Source organism: Schizophyllum commune (genome assembly GCF_000143185.2).
Source record: "Schizophyllum commune H4-8 unplaced genomic scaffold SCHCOscaffold_5, whole genome shotgun sequence".
In the NCBI taxonomy this organism is placed as follows: Eukaryota; Fungi; Basidiomycota; class Agaricomycetes; order Agaricales; family Schizophyllaceae; genus Schizophyllum; species Schizophyllum commune.
The window spans coordinates 2,228,961-2,253,839 of NW_026089542.1; the positions used below are offsets into that span (position 1 = coordinate 2,228,961).

The following is a 24,879-nucleotide window of genomic DNA, read 5'->3' on the forward strand; positions in this document are numbered from 1 at the left end:
CTTCGTTGGCGTATTGGGAAGCGGGAGGGTGTCTGGTAAGCCTGTAGGGGCTGGGCGAGTGAGGAGAGCGCTCCCAACGGGGCCGTTTATATAACTTCAGGCGGGCAACATCCTTGATTGCTCTCGACACAATCCTTTCATAGATGGAGATATATCCGTTTGGTCATGTTCGCGTGTGGCTCAGTGACGTGGCCAAAGAACGGGAGCCGGACTCGGTTGCGCGCACGTGAAGTCATACACAAACAAAGGTTTGCCGAACGTGAAGCATGCATGTCATGGCTGGCTCTAGTCAGGTCCCGATATGACATATGCACTTTCGATACAACGACATAATACAATGCAAGGATTCGAAGGAGTCGACCTAAAGCTTGGCAGGGGCCACATGTTGAGCGTCGTTGGCCACGAAAGACAATTCACCTACCACGCACAACGCCCTATAGCTGTCCACGCTAGAATGGACCAGCCTCTTACCGGTACCCACGGACAGATCGAACGTTGGGCGTGGCACCGCCTCGTAATTCGCAGCGCGCCTTCCAAGTCTTCATGGAGATACGATGTTGATACACATTCAGGTGAGTGCAGACAAAAACCTCCAGGGTCCAATCCATATGCAAGTTCCAAGAAACAACGACGTCCAGTAGATGTTATGGCGATTCCTTTCATCAGTGTGTCGGCGCGCGCAGCCTCCGGAACAGCGCCATCATCGTCTTGCCACCATCGTCGCCCCACCTAATAAAGTAATCAGCACTCGCCCAATTCAATGTAGTCGATCCGAGCACTCACTCTCCCGCCGCCACCTCCCGACAGCACTCCTCAAACTCCTCACTCGCGCTCACCTCGTCCCACTTCTCCACCACATAATCCTGCACCAGCGCATGCAGCTCCTCCCACACCGCCGTAGCCAGCAACAGCGCGAAGCTCCCCCGCGGCGTCAGCGTGTTCATCATGTGCTCCTGCGCCAGCGCGGCGAGCGCGGGCATCGCGTAGCGGTGCGCGACCTGGTACATCGAGAGCGCGCTCGCGGGCTGCGGCGCGGGCGTCGGGTGTGGGTGCGGGTCGGGGGAGGCGACGAGGGCGGCGCGGGTGTTGTGGGGGGAGACGGGGTAGTGGGCGCCGGCGGGGTAGTTGGAGGAGGGCATGGTGAGGGGCATGGGGGGTACGGTCTTGCCGCGGTCGATGGGGATGGGGGAGGTGCCCTGTGAGGCGGCGCGGCGGGCAGTGGTCGGCTGTGAGGGACGACCTGGTGTCGTTGGCGGCTTGGCCGCAGATGAAGGAGGTGGTCGCGCAGTCGACGTTGTGCGCATGGTTGAAACAGAAGGCGGGATAGTCGTCGCCATCCTTGCCTTCGTTGGTCCGCTGTCTTCCGTGGGATGCGTCTCCGCACTAGCCACGCTTCCCTCGGCGACACTCTCGTCCGTACCGCTGCTGTAGGTCTTCCAGTCCCACTCCCCGCCCCGCGTTGTCAGCCATCGCGCGCTCCAGCCAGTGCCGATGTTGTTGACCGCCGCGCGCGGGTCATCCTGCTCCTTGAGCATCAGCCAGTTCGCGTAGCAGTACTTGAGGAGCCAGTAGATCGTCTCGAAGTCCGCTTCTTCGACCACGATGGTGTATGTCTTGCGTTCTCCCGGTGCCAAAGTAGGGTTCTCGGCGAAGGAAGAGTTTAGCATGGTGGCGAAGTACTCAGAGCGGCGCGTCAGGATGTCGGAGTGCGCGTAGATGACACGCTTGCGCGCTGTCAAAGGGAGGCTGGAGTGCGACGAAGAGCCAGCGGATTCGCGTCTATCGCCCTCATTGGGATTTGGCGAATGTTGAGCTTCGTTGTATCGCTCCAGACAGACGAAGCGAACGTCTCCAGTGTCTGCGGAAGTTGGTCAGCCGACGCGCCTGGCCACAATGGGAATACGCACTTGGGTTATCCAAAGATGCCTCGATGCCTTCAAGCAGGTCTCGAGGAACATAGTAGCCAGAGGGATGTTGCGGGAATACGCTGACAGGGCAGTGGATCTCAAGGCCTTGTTCGCAGGTCAGACGCAATCAAAACAGTGGAGCAGGTCAACTTACTGATCACTAAAGCATCCTTCTCCTTCACAGCAGGATTCTGCAGCAGAGCTGACAATGGTGGCAGAGGGCATTCTGCGAAAATCAGCATCATTCGCGTCCTGATGATGAGGAATTCACTCACCCCACACTTCACTTTCACGTCGGAAGACCCAGTCGGGATGCCAATGCTCCCAGACCCAGTTTGGACGAGGGCCACCGACGCGGTCGTCTAGGCTCTTGATAGCAGTCATCATCGTGGCGCACATCTCGTACTCAGGGTGCGCGAAGTCAAACGTGAGGAGGGTGATGTAGAGGGAAAGGGAAGGCTTCTGATTCTCGTCGCCTTCAGCTATGGGTGTGCGTGCTTTGTGCAGCATGTCAGCGTTAAATGATATCGTAAGGAGCGACATATCCCATACCAATTTCGAGCTTAAAGCGATTGTCGAGGACGGGCGATTGCTTCAGGACGTCGAAGTCCTCGTGTTCTTCGCTGCTCTCGCCCTCCCCGACACCCTCAATTGCATCGCGCAGCTTCTGCACATCCTTGACCATCCACTCAAATCCCTTCATGCTGGTCAGATCTAAGGGTATGTCCGTTGCATGGACAAACGCACCATGAACGTCCATTGCCGCGTGTTCTCTTCCATCGAAGACATGCCCGTTCTCGAAGACCTCCCAAAAGTTCCCGGATGCCACACAGTAGCCGGAAGCGTGCCAGACGACCCGGGTATCACAGATGGCCTGTTGTCCCAGCCCGGTGGCGCAGGTGCAGAGACCGGTGTCGACGCCGTTGAGTGCACCGACGACAGCGAGCCGCGGTGAGAGATTATGTTGGACGACCAGGGCCACCCAGGGCGAGCGAGAGGTACGGGACGACCAGGCGAGGAGGACAAAGGCGTTGAGGTGCGGGCAAGGTCAGACATCGGCTGTCCGTCCAAAGGTCAGGGCAGAGCGCGTGGGCGCTTATTTCGACACACTCGCTGTCCGGCCCGGTTCCGCCCCGCGCGATACTTCCGTCGGCAATTCCCGATGTCAAGTTCATTTACGGCTTGCTTCCAACCGCCATGTCGTTCACGATGAGATACATCGACGCGGGTCCACTCAACGCCTTCATTCTTGATCCATAAGCCTAGTGCACTTTACCCACCTGGGCCACGGCTGAGGCGCATGGAATGACCGCTTTCCTCCTGACAGTTGAGCGCTATAAGAGCACGCTATGAGCTAACATACGCCGCTGTATGTAAGTCTCGGGGTAGCAATAGAACAGTGACGTTGTTATTCAGTTCCTCTCCTTATAAGGCGGCCCTGCCTCTTCCGCAGCCTCTCCATCCCCACACAATGACTGACCTCTGGACATTTTCGACGTACGGGGCTGCTCTCATCGCCCTCTATCTCATCGGCTTGGGAGTGTACAGGTGAGTACATCCTCTGCCGCTACGCAAAGTACTGCGCTCAGTAAAACCTCAGACTACTCTTTCACCCACTCGCCGGTATCCCAGGTCCTCTTCTAGGCGCCCTCACGGACTACTACGTCACGTACTTTGAGGTTCTGAGGAACGGAGACTTGGTTTACCAGCTGCAGAAGCTGCACGCTATCTATGGTCAGCTTCTCGGCTCTATGTCCTTCCCGAGGGTACTCAGACGAACTTCTTCCAGGCCCTGTCGTGCGAATGGGCCCCAACTCTGTAAGCGACCTTACGATCCAATGCACATGACGCTTACTCTTCGCAGCTTCACTCCAGTAATCCCGACGTGTACAGCAAGGTTTACACGAGAGGGACGTCCTTCGTGAAGGACCACGCTCTGTACCGCGGGTTCTCGCAGCCCATGTCGTCCTTTGGAAGCGTGGACCCCGCCTTTGCGAAAGCCCGTCGGGACGTGATCAGCCCCCTCTTCTCCCGTCGCGCTATCCTCAAGCTGGAGCCTTTCATTCGCGAGAAGGTGAGCCCGCGAACTGCAATACACACGTGTGTACATGGACCTGCTGACTTGCGCGTCGTATGAAGGTCGATAAATTCACAGGAAAGCTTCTCGAGTACAAGGACACCTCCAAGCCTGTCGACGTCTTCCGCGCCATTCGTTCTATGACCTTCGACATCATCTACTCTTACTGCTTCGGCGAGTGCTATGACGCCCTTGACGCGCCTAACTTCAGCCACCCCATCATCATCGATGCCGAGCTATCCTCGAGCTACAACCTAGTCTTTAAAGCTATCCCTGGACTTCTGCCGCTCCAAGCCCTCGTCGTCAAGCTCCTGAAGCCCTTCGGTCGCAGCGTACCCGGGCGCGCGCAAATGCGGACGAAGCTCCTTGCGCAGATTGACAGGCTGCTGCGAGACCCGAGTGCGCTCGAAGACGCGCCGCACGAGACAGTCTATCACTACTTACTCAGGCCGCATCCGGAGAAGGGCTTCCCTGATATCCCGCCTCGAAGCTCGCTGCTCGACGAGGCTATGAACTTGCAGCTCGCGGGAAGCCACACTACGGCGAATGCGAGCATCGTTGGGTGTTACCATATCCTGAATAATCCGAAGGTTCATAGCAGGCTCGTCGCTGAGCTGAAGGAGGCGATCCCGGACCCTCAAGCTATCTCATTCGAGGTTGTGGAGAAGCTGCCGTACTTGGTAAGCCCGACGTAGGTAATGAAGATCTGTTTCTTACAGTATTTGCTCCTTCAGACTGCGGTGATCAAGGAATCCCTACGCCTGTCGCACGGCGTAGTCTCACCTATGCTCCGCGTAGTCAACGCCGACGACACAGAGCTTGACGGCATAGCTGTACCTCGAGGCGCACGTCGTCCACAAGTACCCTCTTCCCGCTCTAGCTGACTCTTCTGACAGACTTCCGTTGCCATCGGCAACTCCTTCGTTCATCTCAACCCCGACATATTCCCCGACCCTTACACCTTCATCCCGGAGAGATGGCTGGGAGAGGACGCAAGCACACAAGAAAATTACTTGGTACCCTTCTCGCGGGGTCAACGCAATTGTCTGGGCATGAAGTACGTTCTGTGACGTTGATTGAATATTGACGCCCGGCGCTTACAACCCTTCCAGCCTCGCGTGGTGCGAGCTCTACCTCATCTTCTCCAGCATGTACCGCCGCGTGGATCTTGAGTTGAGTAACAGCAGGTACGTCTCGCCAGCAGTGCCAGTTGTGAATGTGCTCACGCGCGGACTGTTAGCCCCGACGACATGATATTCAGAGCGCACTTCATCCCTGTCTTCCCGCCGCGTCCAGTGCGGGCGATTGTGAAAGGAGTAGCGGCATAAAAGATGCGCCTTATGGCTCGAAAAGCGGAGCAACTGCTCCTAGGCAGCATGCTGTTCCACTGTCCAACTATATCATACACGAAAAATAGCACGAACCGGTATGCCAGTCCCTGAACAACGTAAAGATCTGACTATTCCTAAGACGTAACTGCCGCTCGTGGTATGATCTAGGACGGTAAGTGCAACCATTCGGATTCGAGGTTTTGCACACGGCCACGCCGTATTAGGGAGTGGTGAGCACCTTACTGACGTCGCTTCCTCTGAGATGCCGTGACAGGCGACGTAGAGCCATCCTGGCTGTTGAACGCCTTCCTGCGTCTTTAAGCGCGCCGTGCTAGTCGGTATGGACTCATCAATAAAAATGCTGCCCGTCGCAGCTGTAAACCGGCATTAGCATTCCTGCCTTTTGCCCCTCCGCCCTCGTCCACTGCTCGTTCTCTCTGCACTGTTTACTCGATGAGTTTCTGCGCATCCGCAAGTTACGTTTCTATCGCCGCGCTTGTATACTCCGTAACCGTTTGCGTACACCGGTATGTCTTGCGATGACAACCTCGCGAGGATGCCTTCTGACGCTTGCCCAGGCTCCACTTCCACCCACTAGCGCGCGTGCCAGGACCTCTCCTCGGGGCGCTGACGGATTACTACGTTACCTACTACGATATCGTCAAGGACGGCGCTACTGTTGATCAGCTGCAGAAATTGCACGCTATCTACGGTGTGTAAGATGTTGATTCTCCCTCATCTCCTGACTGAACCCGCGGCTAGGTCCTGTCGTGCGGATCGGACCCAACGCGGTAAGCAGGACCTTCGAGGCTATAATCCATGATGCTGACCCCAAGTGCACAAATTAGCTGCACTTCAGCAACCCCGACGTCTACCACCAAATATACACCCGAGGGACTTCATTCCTCAAGGACCCTGCCCTTTACCGTGCTTTCCCGGATAAGTCGAGCTTCGGCAGCATAGATCCAGTGCAAGCGAAGGCTCGTCGAGACGCCATCAGCCCTCTCTTCTCCCGCCGCGCGATCGCGAAGCTGGAGCCTTTCATACAGGAGAAGGTAGGCCTCTCGACTAGGCTTGCGAGCTTACTGATCCTCACCTCGTCCTCAGATCGACAAGCTCACCAACAGGCTGCTCAACTACCATGACGTCTCGAAGCCCGTCGATCTGCTGCAAGCGCTGAGGGCCGCAACTCTAGATATCATATACTCCTACTGCTTCGGCGAAGACTGCTATGCTCTGGACGCACCCGACTTCAAGCACCCCATCCTCATGGGCGCGGACTCTGTCAACCGCGCGACCCTGATCTTCAAAGCCTTTCCCGCATTGATCTATGTCCACAGATTCCTCATCTGGCTCCTTCAGCTTCTAGGTTGTCCTGCCTTTGGACCTGGCCTACTCGTCAACAAGATCTCTACGCAGCTGGATGGACTGCTCGCCGACTCTAAGGCGTTGGCAGATGCGCCGCATGAAACGATCTTTCATCACATACTGCCGGGAGCGAGCGCGAACAAGAAATCGACGGCATTTGCGACGCGTAGAAGCCTCTTAGATGAAGCCTTGAGTCTGCAGATTGCAGGGAGCCATACTGTGGCGGCAGCCTGCTATGTGGGGTGCTTCCACGTCTTGAACAACAGAAGCGTCCACCAACGCCTTACCGTCGACCTGAAGGACGCAATTCCCGACGTTACGGACGCCGTCCGGTTAGAGATGGTCGAGAAGCTGCCATATCTGGTGAGTGGTCGACGGCTTGCAATTTCTGGTGCTCGCTGAGATACAGCTAGACGGCCGTGATTAAGGAGGCTTTGCGTCTCTCGCACGGTATCGTATCGCCCATGCTACGGACGGTCAACTCGGACGGTGTCGTTCTGGATGGAATAGCTGTGCCTCGAGGGGTGCGTTGCCCCGTCAGCTCGTCGCCCTCTACCTGACCTGCTCGCAGACTACCGTGGCCGTTGGGAACACCTTCGTTCATCTCAACCCGGAGATCTTCCCTAACCCCCACACCTTCGATCCCGAGCGGTGGTTAAAAGAGGATGCGGCTGCACTAGAACACTACCTTGTCGCCTTCTCAAAAGGACAGCGCAGCTGCACCGGTATCAAGTACGTCTTCTCCGAGTGCGCCACTTGAAAGGTGCTGAACCGACTCGCAGTCTTGCATGGTGCGAGTTGTACTTGATCCTCGCCACCCTCTTTCGACGGCTCGACCTTGAGCTCGTCAATAGCAGGTGCGCCCTGGAAGGATCAGTATGTGCGTTGGTTGATCAAACTCCTGCAGTCCTGCAAGCATGGAATACTCAGCGCATCTCGTTGCCGTATTTCATGGGGAACCGATTCAGGCGGTAGTGAGGCCAATGTCTTCGTGATGATGAGGGATACACGTCTGACTGTGGAAGAGCAAGATAGTTCTTCATATTCCCTTGATGATGCCTAATGGAAATTATATGTTACAACGTCATGACCTATTTCAATGTTGGTAGCCTGATGATAGCCGCAGTGAACGCCCTATGTTGCCTTGACTGCTTCTGCATGCTGAGGAGTCTGAAGATGCCATGAGTTACAATCTTAAGCGTGCACGCAATGACGAACCTCGGGTGCCTCAACCGGTGCCTCATCTATGAAGTCGGGAGCTTTGTTGAGGTCGGCCAGATACGATGTTTCCTCTTCATCGGGGCCCTCCAACGCCAGAGCGTCAAGTTCTGCGAATGAAGAGTCAGCACAATGCCGCACGCACACGTACAGCCTACGCGCCTGCTTCTAGATCTGCCTCGTCCAGTTCATCCGGGACGGCATATGACCTGCCCAGTGACTCCTGTATCTCGTTCGCCTGCTCAATGAGATCTTCCATCTCGAATTGCACGTTCTGTACGTGGCGCGATTAGCTTTTGCAGTGGAGCTCTCCTAGGCACATATTCATTCAACGCACCTCGATCTTGTCAATGTCGATCTTCCCGTACTGCTTGCGCATCTCCTTGTTCGCCATCTTCATCGCGTCGACCGTGGCCATCGTGTTTCGCAGGTTCTCCGTCGTGAGCGCGGCGGACTCCATGTTGAACGTCTGTTGCGTGAGCTGCTCCAGCTGCGACTCGTACATGCGCTTCTGCTTAAGCGTCCGGAGCGCGCGCTGCTGGATGGCGTTCTGGCAGCGATGTCAGTCAGCAATGGCGCCGCAGCGTTCGAAGCACACGCACCTTCCCCGGCCCATTCCTCAGCTTCGACATCTGCTCCTTGTACCGCGCGAGCTCGCCGTCGAGCTTGCGGATCTTGACCTCAATGGAGGATACCCGCGCGTCTGTCTGCCTGTTGGTTATGGATGTGCTAATCGCAGGCTTGGGAAGGGCGGACCGATGCTATAGCATCCTGCAGCGACGGCTTAGGTTTCCTGCTTGAGGAGGAGCCGAAGATGCGATTCATGGTGGGAGTGGAAGACGAAGGTGGGTGCCGGTCAGGTCAGGCGGAATCAACTCAGTGCTGCGCGGCAGCGTCACTGCTGGTGTGATTGATGTGTGATGTGTGAATGAACTTCCTTTTCGGAACACAATGGACCTTCGGGTTCCTCAACATGCATACTTGCCGCGGTATAGCATTTTACTCCTATTTGTACATATTTCCAAAGAGAAAGCTTGAAAAGGGTCTGACGCTCAACCGTAACGCTTCCCCTCTGACGTTTCCGCAAACCAGTCGTCTACTTCCCGAGTCTCCTCCGCCGACGCGATGTTGACGATAGTTGACTTGCTTTGCGTGTCTAGGGATGTGTCGGTAAGAGAAAACAGGAAGTTTCCGACATCTACTCACAGGCTGCAAAGGCTTCTAGGCCGTTCTCCCTTCCTATCCCGCTCTCCTTCATGCCACCCCACGGAGAGCTTGGGTCGTTTCGGTGATGCGTGTTCACCCAGGCTAGCAAAACGATGTGAAAATAAGGGACGGTTGGAGCAATACTGCCACGTACTGAGCCCTGCCTCCATCTCGGCGGAGACACGATGCGCTCTGGAGAGATCCTGCGTCCAAATGCCTGCGCCCAGTCCATATTTGCAGTTATTCGCCAGCCGCACGCCCTCGTCTTCCGTCTACCATCGAGTGAGCCTCGTCACCTCATAACTAGTAATCGTGTCCTCCTGACGTACCTGGAAGTTCTTCACGACAACAACTGGCCCAAAGACCTCTTCCTGCCACAACTCGTCCTCAACACCCACATCCGCGACGACCGTCGGTGGGAAGAACGCGCCCTTCGAAAAGTCATAGCCATCCAGTTCCGACTTCCCTTCCAAGCGCTTCCCGCCTGCTAACACAGCACCCTTGCTCCTCGACATCATTGCCTCAATCTTCTCGAGCTGGCGCATTGAGATGACGGTGCCCATTGTGGATTTGGGGTTTAATGCTGCGTGGAACAGGCTGGTGAATAAGAAAGACAGCAGACGAACGGGGGCACTCACGATCGCCCATCCTCGCCCGTATGCCCTCGACTTTCTCCAGAAATTTGGCCATGAACGTCAGGTAAATACCATCTTGTACGATGAGTCGCGTCCCAGAGACGCAAGTTTGTCCGGATGCGACGAAGCATGCGAAGGCCGCGCCATTCACGGCGGAGTCGAGGTCGGCGTCGTTGAAAACGACTATGGGAGCCTGGCGAATGTAAGTCCAATGCGCGGATAAGTGGCAGGAAAAGTGGGATGCGCACCTTGCCACCAAGCTCAGCCGTATAGCTCGCCAGATTTGCGCCGACAATGCTGCCGATAGCTCTTCCTGTCGCTGTACCGGCCTGAGAACCCGTCAGTCGACACACAAGATGCCACATCTCAGTTCTCACCGTAATGTCGACTTTCCTAATTAACGGATGGCTAACAAGAGTTTTCCCAGTCGTTGGTCCGAAGCCCGGGAGAACGCTGAGCACGCCAGGGGGCACTGGAAGGAGTTAGCCTGATCCGTCTCCATTATCACCATACATCCTGCGACACCGTACCTCCTGCTGACTCTGCCATCTTCGCAAATTCAAGGACGCTGATGGGTGCCAGCTATTTAGTCGTGTGAGGACCCAAGGTACAGCGGTAATATGCAAGCTGACGCGACATGCCTCGGAGGGTTTGACGATGACACAGTTCCCTGCCGCGAGAGCTGGCGCAATCTTCTTGACAGCAATAAGGAGTGGGTGGTTGAATGGCTGAAGGTATGGTTAATGATCTGCGATCAAGGGCGGAGGGTCAGGGCAAGGCGTACAGTAATTTGGGCGACTACCCCGAGAGGGACGCGCTGGACGTAATTGATTAGCTTGCCCTGGGTAGGCGCGACATAGGCGTGATTCGTTCGCAGTAAAGCAGCATAGTAATCTCTGTGTGAAGCTCAATGGGATTGTTATACGCCAGTTGATGCGACACGCACAGCCAGTCCGGCAAACGACCCAGCTGCGCCTTCATCTCGCGCAATGCACGGCCTGTTTGACGCGTCTCTATCTCCGCGATCTCTTGTATCCTCGACTCGAGAATGCGGGCTAGCTTCGACAGGACCTTCGACCGCGTAACAGCAGGCATCTTCGACCAGACACCAGTCTCGTGGGCGATCTGTGCGTGCTTGATGGTCTCATTCACATCCTCGGTGGATGCAGCGGCGACTCTGGACAGTTGGATAATGAGCCCCCCTGCATTTACAATTACAAGACGTAGTGTACACGCACTTGCATAGCTCAACGCCATTTGCTGGATTGATCACAGGAAACCTGTATGCTTCCCGTGAGCGCTAGTCGGCCCCCTTCATAGTTCAAGACGCACGTTTCCCTGGTCGTGGACGCCGCATCCAGTTCCTGCACAATATGTGCCGCATAGGGACCATACAACTTCTGATGCATCTGCCGGCTGAGCTGGGCGCGCTGAACTCAATGACGCGCTCGAAGCCGTGGGAGAGACAAGGCGTACAGAGCGAGGGAGAGCCCGTCCTATCCTGAGGGTCGAGCGTGCGATCATGAGGGGCACAGAGGCAGCTTCAGAGATAACACAAGATTCACGGAGGTCGCCGTCGCCGTTGGCGGCAAGTGCGATAGCGCCGCGGAGCACGATCGCGGGGGCGCGTCGTCGAGCCGGGCCGGACTCCGATTGTGCGTGTGTGTTGGCCACGTGCAGATGAAGTTGAACTTACGTTGGCGCTCTTTTTCGACCTTGAAGAGATGCACTATGGTCATGCAGTGCAGGTCTAGTACCTTATTACTGTGATTAGACTGGAGCTTCCAATATGCTTTCTTCTTCGTTTGTCGGTACTAAGTACAGTAAGTGTTACTACCAGTAGTAACTATCAGTCCTTCATTTGATCTGTAGCTTCAACTTCATCTCGAATCGCGTGGGTCGTAAGTATTTCAGTACTAGAGTTCGTAGTTCCAGTGCGCACAGCGCAAAGTCAGAGCAGGAAAGAGAAGAATCCGCAATGGCAAACGCTCGCGCACGAAATCAAGGTGGCGGTGGTATGCCCTTCATTGGGACATGCGCATACGTAGCCTGCGGTCGCGAGATAGAAGGCATCGGCCGCTGCTGCGCCATTTGTGGAGAGGCAGACGTTGCGGACCCAGGAACCGGGAAAGGCGGTACAGAGAGATTACTCGCCTGTGGGCGCTCCGTGGCTGGCTGGTGAAAGTACCCAGTCGGATACGTGCCCCATCCGCTCGTCACTGTCGGCTCACCGAGCTCGACGACATTTGCGGTGGGGGACGGCGTGGCGACGTTGGCATAATACGGTGCAGGGACCGCCTCTGGCTGAGGTGATGTCCTGAGACCGGGAGGTGGCGCCCACGCTTGCGACATCTCCCGAGGGTGATCTGTCGAAGGGTCGGAGGGACTGGAGAAAGCAGCGGAGTAGCGATTATTGAAGACTGTGTACCGTGACGCGTCAGGAGGGCCACCATACCACGAGAGTGGGCCCTGCGCGGGGGTAGATTGACCGGGCTGCCGAAGGCGTGCGGGTACGTAGTCGACCGTGATGCGCTCAGGCGCAATCCAAGGAAGGCTATTCAGCTCTTTGAAGAAGGTACGAATACGCGCTGCTAGTCCCCCGCGAGGTGGCACTGCTGGACTGTCGGAGAGAGGTTTCTCGACCTGCTGCATCGGATACGGATACACGGAGATCGGAGGTGCCTCCTGCCGTACCTCGTGGTGCACTGCAGTAGTGCCATCCCAGGTCTCGTGCGGGGGAGACTGGTGCGTGTCCGATCCAGGTCCGGCGTAGGGCGTGGCAAGCTCGGGAGGGACAGGTGGCGGGACGGATGCGTGCGGAATGGGAGGGTCGTACACGAATTGAGCCCCTTCGTAGTTCGGCGAATACTCCCAGCGCTCAATAGCCGGACTCTGCATGGAGCGCATACTAGGCTGGGCAGGGCTTTGTGCGGGGTAGTGATCATTGGGTGGGTGGGGTACATGGGGCGTCGATGGCATTTGATGCCAGTCTGCTTGTGGTTGGTGGTGTGACGGGTGCTGGTCCCACCTTGGCCAAAGCGATTGACGGAGGGAGCCTGCCATATTCCGAACGAAGCCACCGACGAACCTCCTCTTCCTACTCTTTTCGCTCGGCGAGTCGTCCCCCTGCCCTCCTGCCTCCGATGCCGGGCCTAGGTAGCCTATCGTGGGATCGAAGTCATTATGGCCTTCCTCAATCTGCTGTAGGTTCTCTGCAGGAGATGGTAGCGTCGTCTCCGAGTTCACGGGTGATGTTACTTGTCGCCTCGAATATCGATACCAAGCTGGTCGCTGTTCCCGTGGAGGTTCTCGTGTCTGGGACATGTAGTGGTATTGTACAGTCGTCCAGGTCGTCAAGAACGTTTAACGTGGGTTTCGCCGCCGCCGTACGGCTGGGCAGAAGTGGTTAAGAGCAAGCAGCGCAGCGCCGCTGACGTTCGGTCAACACGCGCGCGGTCAGTCGGCCCGTGCCACCGACTCGCCACAAATTAGTCATCGAGCTCGTGGTTTTCAACTTGGTTGTGACCGTCATGTCGTTGAAGCCCGCAGTGAGTAAAGCCTGTCATAATGCGCTCCTTTAGAAAATGAACTTATCCTCTGACTAGCCGAAGCTTCCCCCAGGCGCGAACCGCATCCTCTTCGTCAAGAATTTGAACTACCAAATTACTGGAGAGGACCTGTACGACCTCTTTGGCCGTTATGGCCGTATTCGTCAAATACGGATAGGCAATGAACAGAAGACGAAAGGAACGGCATTTGTCGTCTTTGAGGATGTCATGGATGTAAGTCTCACCAGGTCATGATTTTTACGAAGGCTCACGATTATGAAAGGCGAAGAACGCGCTGGACCACTTGAATGGTTTCCACTTGCAGGAGCGCTACATCGTCGTGCTATATCACATGCCGGAAAAGCAGAACGCTGCGCAGGCCAAGTTAGAGCTGCAGCAAAGAGAAGAGGAGCTAGAGAAGTTGAAGCAGAAGCATAACATCCCTGACGAGTGAACTCGCACGCTATGTTTCCTTCCTTCTTCACCGGCGCGAGGGGGATTTTCCGGTATGCTCAACATGCGGGCACGCACGCAAGTACGCTCGGGACCGCGCTTGCGCTCATATACATGTATTATAGGCAACCGCAACAGATCGACGAGCGCGATGTTCTCGATGATTCGCCTACCATAGTTTCTCGCTACGCGGGCAGCTCCGAATACGATGACCTTCACTGCTTGCTCCTCGCTCAGGCCGTTCCTTCAATGCAGTGAGTCAGTGCTCAACGCTTATTATGGCATGCGAGGACGTTCGTGGCTACACGGTAAGGTACATCTATGTGTTTGACAGATACAGGAGAACCAGTCTTGCCGTCGTACTTGGCATGCTGATCCAGTACGAGGTCGTCATTGACCATCATCGCGCATGTCTACGCCCCGGCGCGGCATTGTGCATTGGGACAATCCGGTCTACCACACCTGTGCGCTTTCGTAATGGCTGCGCGGGCGACATGGTGAGCCCAAGGTTTCCCCGCTCCGTTCGGGATTGTGCTACTCACGAATCCAGTCGGCCCCCGTTACTGCCTGGTTGCACATCTGACGGCAGTGGTGCGCGTCCGTGCGATGGTATGCGGATACCCTGCAGTTGGGTTTCCCGCAGTCGACCTGTCTGGTTGTTAGTGGCGAGCTGCCCCGTCGTTTTTCGGTCCTACCCTCTCCTGAAGGAAGCTGATCAGGGCGAATGCGGCGCCGCGAAGGTACGGGACTTACCAGAGGCGGCCGGATCACGTTGCCGCATCTAAGAGTCTATCAGCGCTGGCGTAGAAGCCCCGTCGCTGCCCGTACCTGTACCGCCACTCAACTCTGCCAAAGAAGCTGCCTAAGCACGCGTCGAGAAGCAAATGGGTCGGTGAGTACTCACTTGCGCCAGAAGCACATCCTTGTATCGATGAATAATGAATTGTAGAGCTTGTAAGTGTGGCGCCGGAGGGAGGAAAGCACGATGGGGTCTACAACGTCAGTCATTGCCCTCTCTTATAGTCGTCGACTGGCATATCGGGCGCCTACCTGCCGTATAGGTGATACAGAGACGCCGCCGCCGCCGCTCCACCTATGCGCTGCGCCCTACACTCAAACTCGCCTATCTCGAAGCTTCGCAATTCCGCGTATTCATCTCCCTGCACAACGGATGCGTTTCTGTCAGCAGCAAGGAACGCCGGCCTTGACAGCGCAGCCTCGTACGTGACCTGGGCTCGTAGGCATCTGCAGGTGTGTGCTACTTTTCGGGCAACTCCAGGCCTGCGCTCTGGCGAGCTATTCCGCAACGGTCTAGATGGTATAACGTCCTTACGGGGTGGTCATACAAGAATGCGATGTAGTTCACCGCGGAGGGGCGATGCGCCGTCCACCATATGGATCAGATCGGCGATGTATGACCCGTTTTCTATGAGTTCCTGAAGTTCTTGCCGCGTCCTTGTTGAACTTACCATACGATAGACTACGACCCACATCCCGGTTATGGTCTCCCTCGCTTTAGCCTATTTTGGTGCGCGCCGAAATTACAGTGTCTCTTTGCGGCGTCCAAAATTGCCCTTCGTTGCCACAATTTACCAGAAAATTATTCAGGGCACGAGACGGCTTACTACCACTCCCCTACGCCGAGTGAACGATCGGTAATCGACCTGGAATATCTAGACCGCAAGCGGCGGTCGCATAGCGCAGTCCAGTCTTACGCATCTTATCACCACCGAATTCGGATTGTCTCCCGCTTGGCCGCGCCATTACAGGGCACCTCCACCGTCTCAATGCAGCCCATCTTCACTCCATCAATACAAGGCTTCCCTCGCATTCCCATCGACAAGGTAGCTCTCCCATGGTCGCCGGCAGAGGAGCCCAGCTAGCTATACAGGGTATCGAGTTTCGAGGGAGGACCGGGAGGTATAGTCGCGCTCATCGTTCTCATGATATCCGCTGCAAAGTCCAGGCCGCCCGCGGGCAAAGGCCAGGATTACACCACCCTCCTGACAGACTTGCCGTTGTATGGCTCTGATGGGAATACCGCAGTCCCTACCTGTCTTTCGTAGGCATCTTGCTACCAGGGAGGCTCCGGGCTCGCCGGTTATGAATCTCTTCTGAAGTCGCTTTCCATGCGCCAGCGAAGTGTTGACGAAGCGGAAAAACCAGAGAGGCTCTGTAAGCTTGTGAGGAATTGTTCTCTCCCCTGATTTGCCGCAGCGGAGGGTCATTTTCAATGACTACGGTACCGACAGCGATGGACCTCGCAAGGTAAAGTCAAGGTGACGCGACCTTCCTCTCTTGTGCTAGCATGGCCGAGGTGAAGTTAAGCCGCGCAGCCGCTCGCTGATGCTCCCAAGGAGACGGCATTCCCAACAAATGCCTATGAACAAGGCTAAGGAGCCGGCGGTCAATACACTTCTGCCCCGACAATCGATGACACGGCGGTCAACAAACCAGCGAATCGGCAGTCAACAAGCCATCGAACCGGCGGCCAATATGCGTTTACCCTCTGATAGATGCAGCGCTAGGATTGACGTTTGTCCCGCATCGGGACGCTAGCAGTTAGCGCGAGCGCAAGCGCGGCGGCGAAGTTCAACATGAAAGGCCGGCGAATGCCGGTATACCCATGGGTTTGTTTCCTTCATCAATCTCTCGAATTCCCTACAACGAATCCGAACTCCGTGAAGCATAGCACTTAATGTGTACAAGATCTATCGGGGAGCATCAGACATGCCGCCAATGAAAAGCAGGGATACCGTGATCACAAGGCGAAGGCGCTGGGAATAAATCCAGGGTTCTCAGCTGGCATAGATGATTGTACTTTACCTATCGTGAGCGCGGGCGCCAGAATGCACTTCCCACTCACGCCATATACAGGAAAACACGTTTTCTTGCAGAATAAGAGCGCAACAGTATAAGATACAGAGAACAATCATGAACACACGAATACATCAGTCCGGTCGATCCATTGCTATAGTCATCGTCGTCCCACCCTTAGATGAGCTCAGCGGCATTCACGGGCATTTCGTCCTGTAAGCAGGTCGTGAGTGAGGGCTAATCACTAACAACGCGGATACTCACAATCTGGGTGCTATAGAACTGTTCGATATCACGGAGGATGCGAACATCGTCAACAGTGACGAACTGAAAGTGGCGGTCAGATTGGTACTCGAGGGTCAGTGTAAGTCCAGAAAGATCAACTCACGTTGATAGCAACACCTTTCCGTCCGAAGCGGCCAGAGCGACCAATACGGTGGATGTAATTTTCACGGTTTCTGTAAGCATATATAATCAGTGGCGCCCAGGAGAGGTTAGAACAAGGACTTACGCAGGAAGGTCGTAGTTGATCACCAACGACACTTGCTGCACGTCAATGCCGCGGGCCCAGACGTCCGTTGTTATCAAGACGCGACTAGTAGAGATGCCATGAGCAGATGTGAAGTATAGCGGACGGCGGAACTCACGAAGTGCCCGCGCGGAACTCGGCCATGATAGCATCGCGTTCCTTCTGCACCATCTCTCCGTGCATCGAGGAGACAGTGAAGTTGGACTGCCTCATCTTCTCCGTTAGCCAGTCAACCTGTGGACGCTATTTAGTCACGTCCATGGTCTCCGGCAAGCTACGCACCTTTCGCCTGGTGTTGCAGAAGATGACGGCTTGCGTGATGGTAAGGGTGTCGTACAAGTCGCAGAGTGTGTCGAACTTCCAGTCCTCCTTCTCCACGGCGACGAAGAACTGCTTGATGCCTTCCAGCGTCAACTCGTCACGCTTGACGAGGATGCGTATGGGATCGGTCATGAACTTCTGCGTCATCTCGAGCACGTCGTAAGGCAGAGTGGCGCTAAGAAGGACAACCTGGGTGGCGGGAGGAAGATAGCGGTACACATCGTAAATCTGGTCCTTGAAGCCCTTGTTCAGCAGCTCATCCGCCTCATCCAGAACCAGCATCTTGATGTTCCGTGTGCGGAGACTTCTCCTGCGAATCATGTCGAAGACGCGCCCCGGCGTGCCGGATACGACGTGCTGGCCGTACTCGAGCTTGCGGATGTCCTCGCCCACGGAAGTACCGCCAATGCACGCGTGACACTGCACGTTCATGTAGTCACCGAGCGCGAGGACGACGGATTGGATCTGCGTCGCGAGTTCGCGAGTGGGGGAAAGCACGAGCGCCTGCGTCTCGCGCACGGTGACGTCGATAGATTGCAAGATGGAAATCGAGAAGGTCGCGGTTTTACCGGTACCAGACTGGGCTTGGGCAATGACATCGCGGCCCTGGGTGATGGGGAGAATGGCGCGCTGCTGGATGGCGGAAGGCTTTTCGAAGTCTGAGCGAGGGGAATGAGTTTCTGGGCTCGGAGGAGGGTATATGCCACGTACTGTACGCGTAAATTCCGCGCAGGAGGTCCTCCTTCAGGTTGAGATCGTCGAATGTGGAGACGACATTGACCGCCTCTGATGACTCGAAGACGAGTTTCTATGCAAGGGAGGTCAGTATATATGCTTGAGTAACTGGAGAGGTCGCGCACGTCGTCGTTTGCGTTGATGCCTGCCATTTCGTCGAGTAAGAGGGAAAGGCGCTGACGAAGTTTGAACACTTCCTTTCTCGGCACCCCGTCCGGCGCCGCTTAGACCAGCGCCGTTCCTTGTTCTTCGCGTTCAACAGGTCCCCCCCACAATGGACTCAATATTCGAGGTGCAGCGCCAGACGCACGAGGAGGTCGAGAGATACGAGCGCGCTCTTTATACGCTGCTCTCCAGGAACCAGCCGACGCACGAGGGGAAGCTGCAGACCGAGCACAAGGCTTCGCAAATATTGGACCGCATATCATCCAAGGCGACGACGTTGAACACATTATATCAGGACAAGGACACGATCAAGGCAGAGGCTGACCGCATCTCTGCTGCGTCAAGACCGGACGACCTCACCGAATTCTATTCGCGGTTGGTCAAGATCCAGGAGTACCACGCCAAGTACCCTGATTCTGCTCCAGGTGGTCTTGACCTGGAAATCGCGGCATTCCTCGACGAGCCGGGTCAAGAAGACGAGGAATACGAGGAGGAAGATCGTGCGTCTTCTGCACTTCTGCAAGTGCATGTCCTGATGTTATACAGCCATCTCATTGCTCTTCTCTGGCGAGGAATCCTATGGCAAATACGTCGATCTGTACGCGCACCATGTCGCCTACACCAACCTCAAAAACATAGGGAAGCGTCCCGGCTACCTCCAGTACCTCGACATACTTCTTGCGGCACCGAACGGTCTCATACATCAGAACATACCGAAGGAGACGCGTCTATCAAAGGATTACGAAACGTGAGCTTTTGTGCATGCTCCCCTCTCTCTTTCTAACACTTCACAGTTACATCAAAGACCTCTACTCCTACTTGGTATCATTTGTGCAGCGAACACAACCTCTACGCGACCTCGACACCCAATTGCGCACTGCGCAAGAGGAGTTCGACAAGCAATGGGAAGAGGGCGGTTTCGCTGAGTGGAGGGAAGAGCCTAAGAACGTTGCCAATGGGGATGGTATTTGGTGTGCAGCATGTAAGTACGTTCTTTATCTATCTGCAATATGTACTCATTATCTCCTCAGGCCAGAAGATGTACTCCAAGCAAACCGTCTACGACGCGCACCTCACCTCTAAGAAGCACATCAAAGCCGCTGCAAAGCTTGCCTCCGGCGACGCCCCCTCCTCCGAACCCAACAGCAAGCCCAACGGCGACGCCGCCAAGTCGCATCACTCCTCCGGCGCCACCCAGCGCCAGCGGTCCTGCGCGCAGCACACCTACCTCACGACGGACCTTCTCAAGACCCTCCTCCCCGTACTTGAGGACACGAAGTCGAACGTGGAGCGCCGGTTCTCGCTTACGGCGAACGAGCGCGAGCAGGAATTGCTGGAGCAGCAGCAGCGGAAGCGCGCGCCGCCGCCGCCTGTGGCGAATGCGGGGAAGAAGGGCGAGGACGATGAGGAGGGCGGGGAGGAAGAGGAGGAGGAGAGGATATATAACCCGTTGAAGCTGCCGCTCGGGTGGGATGGGAAGCCGATTCCGTATTGGTTATACAAGTTGCATGGGTTGGGGGTGGAATATCGGTGCGAGATTTGCTCGGACCAGGTGTACTATGGGAGGTGAGCTTCATGACCTCGACAAATCATAGGATTGTAGCTGACAATCTATTAGGAAAAACTTCGACCGTCACTTCCAAGAGTCGCGGCACGCCTTCGGTATGCGCGCTTTGGGCTTGCCCAATACGAAGCACTTCCATGAGATCACTCGCATCGAGGATGCGCTCTCGCGTGAGTCTTTCCTCCGCCTGCTCTCCATCCCTGATATAACAATTGTCCTGCAGTCGCCGAAAAGCTCAAGGCCGAGGGGCGGCATGAGATCTTCGAGCAGGAGACCATGGAGGAGCTCGAGGACGACGAAGGTAACGTCTACAACCGCAAGACGTACGAGGACTTGAAGAAGCAGGGTCTCATCTGAGGACGTGTTGTTGTACTTACGCCAAGCATTGGCTCGGTTCCGATGTTCGTATATACTTCTTGCTGGTCGTCTACTGTATGCTGTGGACGACCTAATACATCTCTGACCACCGAGTCCCTGTCTTTCGTGCGGGAGATCGTCTATGACCGCAGTCGTCGCAGACTCGACACGTAGGTCTATGCTGCTGCTGCATTCCTCACCGGCGGCGGTGGTGCTGGCCTCCGTGCAGGCGCAGGTGACGGCGCCATCGGCGTTGGCAGCGACATCGCGTTCGTGTACAACTCCTCATCCGACGTCGAGGGCGACTCGGACAGCGAAGAGTTCTCGGACTCGAAGGGGTTGGCTCGCGATTGGGCGTTGTCGGTATCGATGGGTGGCGGGAAGTCGGAGAGGGGGATGATGCCGTGGGGGCAGTCTAGGAAGGGGGTCATTGGGTCAGCAAGTCATTCGATGGTAGGCAGGGCGAGCTTACCTGGCGTATTCCACCATGCCGAATCGTCAGTGCTTGGTGGTGGTACTGAGGCAGCGTTGTCAGTGATTGATGCTGCCAGGGGAAAGGGTGGCCACTCACGATCGTGTGCAATGTCCGACGGCAACACGAGCTTCGCCAGCTTCTCATCGAGCTTCTCCCCAGGAGCCGTGCTGGTGACGCTTTGCAGCAAGAGCTGCGAGAGCGCCGCTCGCTTCACTGGGTCGATGATGCGCACGTCTGCGCCGAAGACGGCGTATACTGCGAACGCATTCATCAGTCGATCCAGACATAGACTCCAGGCCACGATCAGTCACTCACCAGGCTTGTGATCCGACCCCCTCAGTTCGGCACGCGAGTAGGCCTGGAGGTTTAGCGCGTCACCCCTGTACAAGATACGATCCGTCCACGCAGGGATGCGCATCTTCTCGCTTGTGTCGTAGGTGTCGGTGCCGAGGTCGTAACGATATGTAGGGCGGAAGAGGAGAGGGCCTTCTTGGTAGCCGGCGAAGACTTGGTTCTCGTCCATCATTTGCTTGAGCTTGAAGGGTAGGAAGGTGGGTGAGTGAAGCATCATAGGAGCGGATGTACGATACGAACCTGATCTCCTGCAAGCAGTGCGTCGTAGTCGTCATGCTCTGCAAACGAGCGCACGGTCTCGTTGTCCAGATCGATGCGATAGTTGGTGTCCGCGAGCCAGACGATGTTCCTATGTTCTTGTCAGCATGCTTCAGATATCACCCCATAGTGTAAACTCGTACTGATGGCTTCCAATATTTTTGCCCTTCTGGAAGTGCAAACCGCTGGTAATAGTGTGGTAGTCCGCATTCCGCTCCTCGACATTCGAATGCCCAGCTGCTAGATGTGCAGTCACGAAGCAGAAGTCGGTGTCGTGGTATGCAAGGCGTATGGCTACGGCGCCCTTATTGCCTGACATCCCACGAAGACCGGTCTGAGAGGTGGCAAAATGACAAGTCACGGCCTACACGTGAAAGGATATAACGCACTTTGCGGGTCGCTGCCTCCACGCCACGTATTATCGCAGTGAGCTCTGCCTTGACGAGGACTAGGAGCGCAGTGCCAACAAGCTGACGGAAGTTTGTGTGAAGTTCAAGGCGCCGTGACAAATACGCACCTGTTCTGACCTCAAAAGGACGTAGTTGCTCTTCTTATTGGGTCTGCGATCGAGCGCCTCAAGCAAACTTGCTTCCCAGACGCGCCTAAGAGAGGATGAGGATGGGTGACATGTTACCTCCAAAGAGTAGCACACACGAACCTCTTATCAGGATCTGTCTGCAGAATCTGTTGCGCGGTGAGGGGAACAATCTCTTGGAACCCGATTGCAAAGATATCCGGCTCCTCAAAGTCTATAGGTATTGGTTGGTGTCATAGAGCCAGGTAAACTGAAGGGCACGCACTTGGTCTTGGGAACAGCCACGGTAGCAACGACTCCGAAGGAGGCTGGGGTGGAAATTATTCACCGCGCGCGTAAGACCTGAGCAATGCCACTCACACGTCCATTGACGTTCCATGTACCAGCGAAGATGGTGCAATGTCTTGTGGAAGAATACTCAGGCAGCCTGCAATCGTTAGCCATAGATCATTCTGTGGGCACATCCTTCCCTCACCTTGCCTCCAAAGCGGCGCGCACGGAGTCGTGGATGGGATCGAATATGACAACCTGCTTCTGGTGGCTCATGTTGCCCTAGATAAACGTTAGCGCCTTGTTGCAAAAAATTCAATGAAAGCAGGTAGCCGCACCAGGAACATGTCTATAGCGACCTGCTTCGCCTTGTCCTGGAAGTTGTTAATGTACGCGCGCGACACGCTCTTCGTCGCATCCGATAGCACGCCTAAAAGCCGACTCAGTCCTGGCACACCATACACACTGCACCCCTTTCAGCCTTACCAGCCAGTGTCCGCTTCCCACTTCGCGTGAAGCTCGTATTTAGCGCACCCGTGCCAGCATATATCTTCGACAGCGCATCTCCATTCTCCGCCCACAGCTCGCGATGGTAGGACCATAGCGAGTTGGCGTAGCACCACTCGCGACGTACGAGCTTCAGGTATTGCTCTAAAGTTGTCCGCGACATGATGTCCTGAACAAAGTTCGTGCGGTCGAGGCTGATGGTGCGTTAGTCAATGGGGTGTTGAGAGGGATGAGTGCACGGGCGATAACGTACCAATCGAGGCAGTTGGTGCGGAAGATGCCCTTCTGCTCGGTGACGATTTCGTCCAGGCTCGCGTCGCACATCGTGAAGCCGAAGCCATCGACATCGTCCGTGATGCTTTCTAGTCGACTAGATTCCGTGTAAGACACGCCATCCCGCTCTGAGGTACAAACGCTCACCGTAGATCACGAACAACACTGTCGTGTCCGCCTATCCTTACCGCATTGTGGAAGTCGTAGTTGGTGATACGAAGAACATCGCCCAGGCCATTACGCGCAGCTTGGACGTGTCGAACATACGCCGCCGTCAAAATCGCCTCATTCTCCTTCGTTCCCAGCAAATTAATCGCATGCACCGTCCCGTTATACTCCTCAACCAGCTGCTGAATATGCCGATCGAACGCCGGCTGGCTCGCATTCGGGCGCGTGATCTGGATGCGCTGGCCGAACGTCTGGAGCCCTTGCTGTTCCCAGAAGACTGTGGGTTCACACATCGGTTGAGGACGGCATGCATTATATTTAAAGGTGAAAGGTACATACGCGGTACGCTGCCGCGGACTTGTACGTAGCTAACACAGTGCTGATCCGTAGAGAAGATGACTTCCGTCTGCGAGGGGCCTCAGCGATCGGGTATGGTGCGGCAGGAGAGGAGCCGCACCTCGACGAAGTTCGCGCAGTTGCCGTCGTCGTCGACGCCGCGCGTGTTGAAACGGGTGCCGGCACGTTTCCAGCTCAGCCGCGAGATCAAGGACAAGGTAGCTATAGTAGGGGCGCCATTCGTAGGGGGAGCAGGCAACGCCATCGTAAAGGCGCCTACATAGCCTTGGATGGCGAGGATCTGACGGCACGGATGAAAAGATGAACGTCCCAGTCATGGATGGCGACGCACTATGAATTGACACTGATCAAACTCATCTCGCTCCTGAGCATCCAGCCGGTCTCTAAAGTCAAGCAGGCTGCGTATGATATACTCGTTCCAGACAAAGCGCTCGTCGAAGTTGGACATGTCGTTTAGAGATGGATCACGACCGCGAGCTAGTCGTTTGTACAAGCGCGAAGAGAGGTCCCAGTGGGTATCATGAGCGTAGTAGAACGAGCCAGACGACAGGATCTTGGTCAGTGGAAGACATGGGTGCTGAAAGACCGCCGCATTCTGCTGCGAGTATCGCTCGATGTCAGGGTCGGGTAGTTGATCGGAGTTGAGAGGCTGGTCGTCCCATGCGGAGGAAATGAGGCTATAAAAGCGGACTTCGTGTATACGCGCGACTGATTCAGGCGAGGAGGCAGATGGGCGCGTGTTACCGATCTCGGTCGCGCTCGTCACAACAGAGAGGAAGAGATCTGGGCTCAGTGAGCGCAAGGATCTCGTGTATGCGGTGGATGCGCACCGTTCTCGATGGATATGAGCCCGAGGCAGCCCTTGACGCCGCGCGTCGTGAGCCGTACAGCATTGCTAAGGTCGACTTGATCCTTGGGTAAGAATTCGACGATAGCCTGTGTTGGATCGTCTGGCTTCGCGCGGAATACGAGAGCGCGTCGAGGCCTTCCTATGATTTCCTCTTGCGATGCGGTGACGAGCAGGAGCGTCCGTGGATTGTTCGTGAGGTAAAGGTGCATAATGGGCTTGCAGCACCGCGCCTGCAAAAGGTAAAACGAGAGGGAAGAAGATGTCTAGTCCCGGTGTGTTCTGTTGAGATGCTGAGTGTTTCTGAAGAATGGGCAGTGATGGAGTCCAGAAGTAAGTTCGCGTCCAACTCTGCATCCGGCGTAAGGAATGGCGTGGGAACATTCGCCACAAAAGCGCAGAAGATGATGAGTCACGCGTCGCGTCGGCATTTGGACCCACAGATCTGTAACACCTTCACGACCACTGCTTTTGGGATCGCATCGAACAGACGCGCTTGTCGGCCGGCAAACTGCAAAAACAAACGGGACCCCCGAAAATCCCTCTGACAGCACAGTTATGGAGCGATATCACCATCACTAGCTCGGTGGCACAGTCTCCTGAA

At 55.8% G+C, this 24,879-nt stretch overlaps 10 protein-coding genes across 10 annotated transcripts; 4 read left to right on the forward strand and 6 right to left on the reverse strand.

The window, feature by feature from the left end:
- Positions 1-662: 662 nt before the first annotated feature.
- Positions 663-2,687, reverse strand: SCHCODRAFT_02498938 (uncharacterized protein; the record flags this gene model as incomplete). Its single annotated transcript, XM_050343083.1, has 7 exons — positions 663-729; positions 784-1,858; positions 1,908-2,012; positions 2,062-2,133; positions 2,183-2,404; positions 2,460-2,604; positions 2,655-2,687. 7 exons carry the CDS (start codon positions 2,685-2,687, stop codon positions 663-665), a joined length of 1,719 nt encoding a protein of 572 aa, XP_050200625.1.
- Positions 2,688-3,124: 437 nt separating this feature from the next.
- Positions 3,125-5,444, forward strand: SCHCODRAFT_02623196 (cytochrome P450). The gene is made up of 10 exons (XM_003036711.2): positions 3,125-3,280; positions 3,340-3,455; positions 3,508-3,641; positions 3,697-3,725; positions 3,772-3,981; positions 4,047-4,664; positions 4,719-4,829; positions 4,881-5,041; positions 5,097-5,171; positions 5,225-5,444. The coding sequence occupies exons 2-10, from the start codon at positions 3,379-3,381 to the stop codon at positions 5,310-5,312; spliced, it is 1,503 nt and encodes a 500-aa protein (XP_003036757.2). The 5' UTR covers positions 3,125-3,280; positions 3,340-3,378; the 3' UTR covers positions 5,313-5,444.
- A 47-nt stretch (positions 5,445-5,491) lies between these two features.
- Positions 5,492-7,853, forward strand: SCHCODRAFT_02264839 (cytochrome P450). The gene is made up of 9 exons (XM_003036712.3): positions 5,492-5,842; positions 5,894-6,027; positions 6,078-6,106; positions 6,164-6,370; positions 6,423-7,046; positions 7,097-7,207; positions 7,255-7,415; positions 7,466-7,540; positions 7,591-7,853. Exons 1-9 carry the CDS (start codon positions 5,769-5,771, stop codon positions 7,676-7,678), a joined length of 1,503 nt encoding a protein of 500 aa, XP_003036758.1. The 5' UTR covers positions 5,492-5,768; the 3' UTR covers positions 7,679-7,853.
- On the reverse strand, positions 7,697-8,753 carry SCHCODRAFT_02623202 (vacuolar protein sorting-associated protein 60). The gene is made up of 6 exons (XM_003038064.2): positions 8,658-8,753; positions 8,504-8,608; positions 8,239-8,451; positions 8,064-8,175; positions 7,902-8,011; positions 7,697-7,853 (listed from the first exon to the last, which is right to left on the reverse strand). Exons 1-6 carry the CDS (start codon positions 8,724-8,726, stop codon positions 7,818-7,820), a joined length of 645 nt encoding a protein of 214 aa, XP_003038110.2. The 5' UTR covers positions 8,727-8,753; the 3' UTR covers positions 7,697-7,817.
- A 200-nt stretch (positions 8,754-8,953) lies between these two features.
- Positions 8,954-10,999, reverse strand: SCHCODRAFT_01166182 (aldehyde dehydrogenase; the record flags this gene model as incomplete). The annotated part of the gene is made up of 12 exons (XM_003038065.1): positions 8,954-9,057; positions 9,108-9,209; positions 9,262-9,379; positions 9,437-9,690; positions 9,746-9,935; positions 9,991-10,071; positions 10,120-10,214; positions 10,273-10,324; positions 10,384-10,470; positions 10,527-10,638; positions 10,689-10,944; positions 10,981-10,999. 12 exons carry the CDS (start codon positions 10,997-10,999, stop codon positions 8,954-8,956), a joined length of 1,470 nt encoding a protein of 489 aa, XP_003038111.1.
- A 513-nt stretch (positions 11,000-11,512) lies between these two features.
- Positions 11,513-13,145, reverse strand: SCHCODRAFT_02623205 (uncharacterized protein). The gene has a single exon (XM_003038066.3). It carries the CDS (start codon positions 13,064-13,066, stop codon positions 11,744-11,746), a length of 1,323 nt encoding a protein of 440 aa, XP_003038112.1. The 5' UTR covers positions 13,067-13,145; the 3' UTR covers positions 11,513-11,743.
- Positions 13,146-13,272: 127 nt separating this feature from the next.
- On the forward strand, positions 13,273-13,744 carry SCHCODRAFT_02667015 (RNA-binding domain-containing protein; the record flags this gene model as incomplete). Its single annotated transcript, XM_003036713.1, has 3 exons — positions 13,273-13,290; positions 13,348-13,524; positions 13,574-13,744. 3 exons carry the CDS (start codon positions 13,273-13,275, stop codon positions 13,742-13,744), a joined length of 366 nt encoding a protein of 121 aa, XP_003036759.1.
- Positions 13,745-16,615: 2,871 nt separating this feature from the next.
- SCHCODRAFT_02623214 (DEAD-domain-containing protein) lies at positions 16,616-18,322 on the reverse strand. Its single transcript, XM_003038067.2, has 8 exons — positions 18,271-18,322; positions 18,122-18,218; positions 17,372-18,069; positions 17,208-17,323; positions 17,072-17,155; positions 16,949-17,018; positions 16,825-16,887; positions 16,616-16,773 (listed from the first exon to the last, which is right to left on the reverse strand). The coding sequence occupies exons 1-8, from the start codon at positions 18,295-18,297 to the stop codon at positions 16,738-16,740; spliced, it is 1,191 nt and encodes a 396-aa protein (XP_003038113.1). The 5' UTR covers positions 18,298-18,322; the 3' UTR covers positions 16,616-16,737.
- A 97-nt stretch (positions 18,323-18,419) lies between these two features.
- On the forward strand, positions 18,420-20,231 carry SCHCODRAFT_02667017 (uncharacterized protein; the record flags this gene model as incomplete). Its single annotated transcript, XM_050346575.1, has 6 exons — positions 18,420-18,810; positions 18,857-19,058; positions 19,105-19,292; positions 19,342-19,876; positions 19,929-20,044; positions 20,098-20,231. 6 exons carry the CDS (start codon positions 18,420-18,422, stop codon positions 20,229-20,231), a joined length of 1,566 nt encoding a protein of 521 aa, XP_050200626.1.
- Positions 20,232-20,407: 176 nt separating this feature from the next.
- Positions 20,408-24,610, reverse strand: SCHCODRAFT_02747859 (DNase I-like protein; the record flags this gene model as incomplete). Its single annotated transcript, XM_050347209.1, has 20 exons — positions 24,259-24,610; positions 23,760-24,211; positions 23,529-23,708; positions 23,411-23,477; positions 23,051-23,348; positions 22,884-23,000; positions 22,610-22,824; positions 22,462-22,553; positions 22,329-22,405; positions 22,214-22,280; positions 22,119-22,161; positions 21,977-22,067; positions 21,836-21,920; positions 21,708-21,788; positions 21,462-21,652; positions 21,301-21,409; positions 21,022-21,241; positions 20,803-20,961; positions 20,704-20,748; positions 20,408-20,646 (listed from the first exon to the last, which is right to left on the reverse strand). Exons 1-20 carry the CDS (start codon positions 24,485-24,487, stop codon positions 20,408-20,410), a joined length of 3,057 nt encoding a protein of 1,018 aa, XP_050200627.1. The 5' UTR covers positions 24,488-24,610.
- Positions 24,611-24,879: the final 269 nt, after the last annotated feature.

Bases quoted from the DNA above. Each gene is read 5' to 3' on its own strand.
- SCHCODRAFT_02623196 (XM_003036711.2), top strand. From the start codon at position 3,379: ATGACTGACCTCTGGACATTTTCGACGTACGGGGCTGCTCTCATCGCC. The intron at 3,982-4,046 runs GTGAGCCCGCGA...CGTCGTATGAAG, and splicing joins AGCCTTTCATTCGCGAGAAG to GTCGATAAATTCACAGGAAA. The intron at 5,042-5,096 runs GTACGTTCTGTG...CAACCCTTCCAG, and splicing joins CGCAATTGTCTGGGCATGAA to CCTCGCGTGGTGCGAGCTCT.
- SCHCODRAFT_02264839 (XM_003036712.3), top strand. From the start codon at position 5,769: ATGAGTTTCTGCGCATCCGCAAGTTACGTTTCTATCGCCGCGCTTGTA. The intron at 6,107-6,163 runs GTAAGCAGGACC...TGCACAAATTAG, and splicing joins TGCGGATCGGACCCAACGCG to CTGCACTTCAGCAACCCCGA. The intron at 6,371-6,422 runs GTAGGCCTCTCG...CCTCGTCCTCAG, and splicing joins AGCCTTTCATACAGGAGAAG to ATCGACAAGCTCACCAACAG.
- SCHCODRAFT_02623202 (XM_003038064.2), bottom strand. From the start codon at position 8,726: ATGAATCGCATCTTCGGCTCCTCCTCAAGCAGGAAACCTAAGCCGTCG. The intron at 8,452-8,503 runs GTGCGTGTGCTT...CATCGCTGCCAG, and splicing joins TGAGGAATGGGCCGGGGAAG to AACGCCATCCAGCAGCGCGC. The intron at 8,012-8,063 runs GCGCGTAGGCTG...CTTCATTCGCAG, and splicing joins CGAGGCAGATCTAGAAGCAG to AACTTGACGCTCTGGCGTTG.
- SCHCODRAFT_02623205 (XM_003038066.3), bottom strand. From the start codon at position 13,066: ATGTCCCAGACACGAGAACCTCCACGGGAACAGCGACCAGCTTGGTAT.
- SCHCODRAFT_02623214 (XM_003038067.2), bottom strand. From the start codon at position 18,297: ATGGCAGGCATCAACGCAAACGACGAC. The intron at 17,324-17,371 runs GTGCGTAGCTTG...TAGCGTCCACAG, and splicing joins TCTGCAACACCAGGCGAAAG to GTTGACTGGCTAACGGAGAA. The intron at 16,888-16,948 runs GTGAGTTGATCT...CGCCACTTTCAG, and splicing joins GGAAAGGTGTTGCTATCAAC to TTCGTCACTGTTGACGATGT.